We start from the raw sequence: 3374 nt of genomic DNA, 5'->3' as shown, positions 1-3374 counted from the left end.
GAAAGAGAGAAAAAGGGTAAGTGAGAAATCACTCCCTGCAGGGATGACCATGCCACAATCCCATCTCCTCCATTCTCTTGGGATTTGGGACATGTACACACACATGCCCAGCATGTTTTTCAAGCCACCAGGGCCAGCACTGCACATTCAGCCATGTGAGATCCAGTCACCTTAACCCTAACATCACCAGCTGGCCCCTTCTCTGCTTCTTTTTGTCATTTATTTGTTCATGAAATTAAATGTTATTAGACAAATAATGCTCCCCTCCCCATTGTTATATTGGTCTCAATCCCAAGGATTTGAGAATGTGACTATATTTGGAGACAGGGCCTTTATGGAGGTAATTGAATTAAAATGAGGAATACAAGACTTTTTTCTTTTTATTGTTTTTCTTTTTTAGTTTGCCAGAGGTTCATGTGTTAACCAGAGAGACAGAGATAGACAGAGTCTAGAAATGGAGAGGAAGAAAGTACCTCCCAATGGGACGTGGTCATGTTGCAATCCTTTCTTCTATATTTCTTCATCTTGGCAGGATTTTCTACATGTGCTTGATGCATTTTGTTAAGCCACTGGGGAAGGATTCAAATCACAAGATTGGCCATTTGGGATCTGGCTCCCTTAACCAGTAGGCCATAGTCAGCCTGTGATCACTCTTAATAGTTTTGTTTGTTTGTTTGTTTGTTTGTTAATTAATTAATTTATTTATTTATGAGAGGTTTTTGCTATAGGGCATGTACACTTGCCAGAAAGACAGAGAGACAGAGAGATAGAAAGCGAGAAATCGCCCCCCCAGGGAGCCCGGCGTTGAGTTTAAGCCACTGGGTCTGGGACTCGAACTGTGGTTGGCTACATGGGAGTTCAGCGACATAGCCATCATGCTAACTGCTGGTTCCTCTTAGTAGTTTTATATGACTCTGCTGATGCTTCTTTTAGGCTTAAGTATACACAATTAAAACCAAATATATATTATTATTTCCTTTCTCTTTTTCTTTTGAAGTTTATTCATTTATTTATTTCCTTCATGAGAGAAAGATAAAGGGGGGGGGAGGCATCACAGTGTCCTGGTGGTTAAGGGAGCCAGATCCCAATGGCTGATGCCACAGTACAAATCTGGGCCCCTTCAGCTTGTAAAATGTGCCAGTTGCATAGGTATGCACGCCCCAAATCCCACAGGACAGAGAAATGGAGACGGGGTTGCAGCACATCCACACCCCATAGAGGGAATGGTTTTCTCTCTCTCTCCCTCTCTGTCTCTGACAAACGCAGATGCCCTTTGGTGATTAAAAAACAGAGAAAGAAAAAAGGAAGCACCTTCAACAGGGTTCATGCGCCATCCTTTTCCCAACCTGTCCTAGACAACAAGGGTGACAGGCACACATGTCCCCAGTGTGTATAGGTTGTCCTTGTAATCAAATCCCAAACCTTCATATGGCTTTCAGAGTTGCAGAGTGTTGTGCTACTTCTGTGTTGCTATGACTGGGCTACTCCTTGTTATCTTTCTCTTCTTTCTTTCTTTTTCTTTTCTTTTCTTTCTTTCTTTTTTTTTTCTTTTTTTAACAAAAGGTAGCATACTACATATTGCCCTGTGCCTTACTTTTTTTTCACAATTAACATCTTGGAAATCACTCTATTTTCCATATACAATTGTGTCCTCCCTTTTTTATTTTGAGAGACTTTTGCTATTGGGCACATGAGAGACAGAAAGTAAGAAATCACCCCCCCCCCCAGGATAGATGGCTACGCCACAATCCCTTCACCTTTCTTCTCCTGTCAGGATTTTAAGCATGCATGCACATGTGCCCAGCATGAGTTTCAAGTTGTAGATCTGGGCTTGAACCACAGTTGGCCATGCGGGAGTCCAGCACCTTAACCACTATACCACCTGCTGGCCCATGTCCTCCCTTAAAAAAGTCATTTTTATGCTACCTCTGGTTAATGGGACAACACTCAGAACGAAACACAGGTTAAGACACAGACACTATGGACACACTCGAGTTAATTCATTTCTTAAATCTTGGCATTGCCTCTCATAAAATGAGAATTTCAACGCTCTCCTTCTTCAAAGAGTGGGGGTTTAATTTACAAATTAGACAACAACCATGAAAGTATAATATTTGGCAGAAGTATGAAAGGACATACATGTTGAATGTATCCCATATTGGAGGCGAAGGTTAAGGCAGCTGGATCCCACATAGCCAACTTTGCATTCAAGCCCCAGACCTGCTAGCTTGTAAAACATGCCGGGCACATGTGTGTGCATGCTCAGCATCCCAAGAGGAGAAGGAAAGAAAAGGGCAGTCCCTTTTGGCTATTCCCTGGGTGTGATTTCTCACTTTCCTTCTCTCTGTCTCTCTCCGGTGAGCACATGGACACTATAGCAAATAATAATAATAACGTCCCATATTTGCCTTCTGGACTCTTTGCATGAATACATGTGCTTTTCTTTGCAGGAGTTACTTTGGTCTTGTCTTATACTCTCTACTAGACTTTAATACTCTTCCTAGCCAAGAAAAATTACTCAAAAATAGCTCCTTATTATCAATGCTTATGTAGATATGTAGCTGCCATCCTAAAAGTGGTGACCGCTCTTGGATTCTAAGAATGGTCATTACCCAGAAAAACCACAATCTGAGTGGACACCATGCTGCTGACAAGGAGCCAGCCCAAAGGGCCATTCCTCATCCACTCTCAGGTCCACATGTGGTAGTCTGTGCTTGACTCTGTGATGGGTGGATGACAAGAGGCTAGCACCATGTGTGGCATGACAATGTTTAGGGGGCATGGATATTAAAATCTATGGAATAAAGCAAGATGTTAGTCAACAGTAAATAACAGGAGAGAGAAATGTTCTTTTTATTTATTTATTTATTTATTTATTTATTTCATTTGACCAGGAAGGTACAGACTGAGAGAAAGAAAGAGAAAGTGAGAAAGCAAGCCTCCAGGTCCAGGACTCGAACCGTGGTTGACCATGTGGGAGTCCAGCGCCCTTAACCACCATGCTACCTGCAAGCCCCACAAATGTTCCGACTTTGAGTTTACATTAATATGTTTCTAAAACTCTTCTTATATAATTACTAAAAATGTTGACCATCTCTGCTTTCTTCCTAAATACAGGAGAATGACAATTTAGATTTTATTCTTCTAAAAACATATATCAAAATGTTTTTCTTTTTGTGACTGTTTCTATCCTGCATTAATTGGCTGAGTCCACATTAACTTTCTGTATCCGTCTAACAAAGTCTATGCTTTAGAGGTGAAAGGCTCTCTTACTTACCAAGGTCATCGAGGAGAATATTCTCAGGTTTTAAGTCTCTACAAGGAAAGAAACACAATAAAACGCTCAATTATTTGAAGTCAACACTGTGATTCTT

At 41.2% G+C, this 3374-nt stretch overlaps 1 protein-coding gene across 6 annotated transcripts in view; it reads right to left on the bottom strand.

The window, feature by feature from the left end:
• The window catches only part of GRK4 (G protein-coupled receptor kinase 4), a 101439-nt gene that overhangs the window by 24112 nt on the left and 73953 nt on the right, over nucleotides 1–3374 (bottom strand). For all 6 annotated transcript variants that reach the window (XM_006152934.3, XM_027773590.1, XM_027773592.1 and 3 more), the window contains one exon: nucleotides 3278–3315. In XM_006152934.3, coding sequence (XP_006152996.1) covers nucleotides 3278–3315 — 38 coding nt within the window. The remainder of the gene's footprint in view (nucleotides 1–3277; nucleotides 3316–3374) is intronic.

The sequence above is a fragment of the Tupaia chinensis genome, unplaced genomic scaffold (genome assembly GCF_000334495.1).
Source record: "Tupaia chinensis unplaced genomic scaffold, TupChi_1.0 Scaffold000360_1, whole genome shotgun sequence".
NCBI lineage: Eukaryota > Metazoa > Chordata > Mammalia > Scandentia > Tupaiidae > Tupaia > Tupaia belangeri.
The sequence above is the reverse complement of the archived record's forward strand: the minus strand, read 5'-3'. Positions and strand labels throughout refer to the sequence as shown.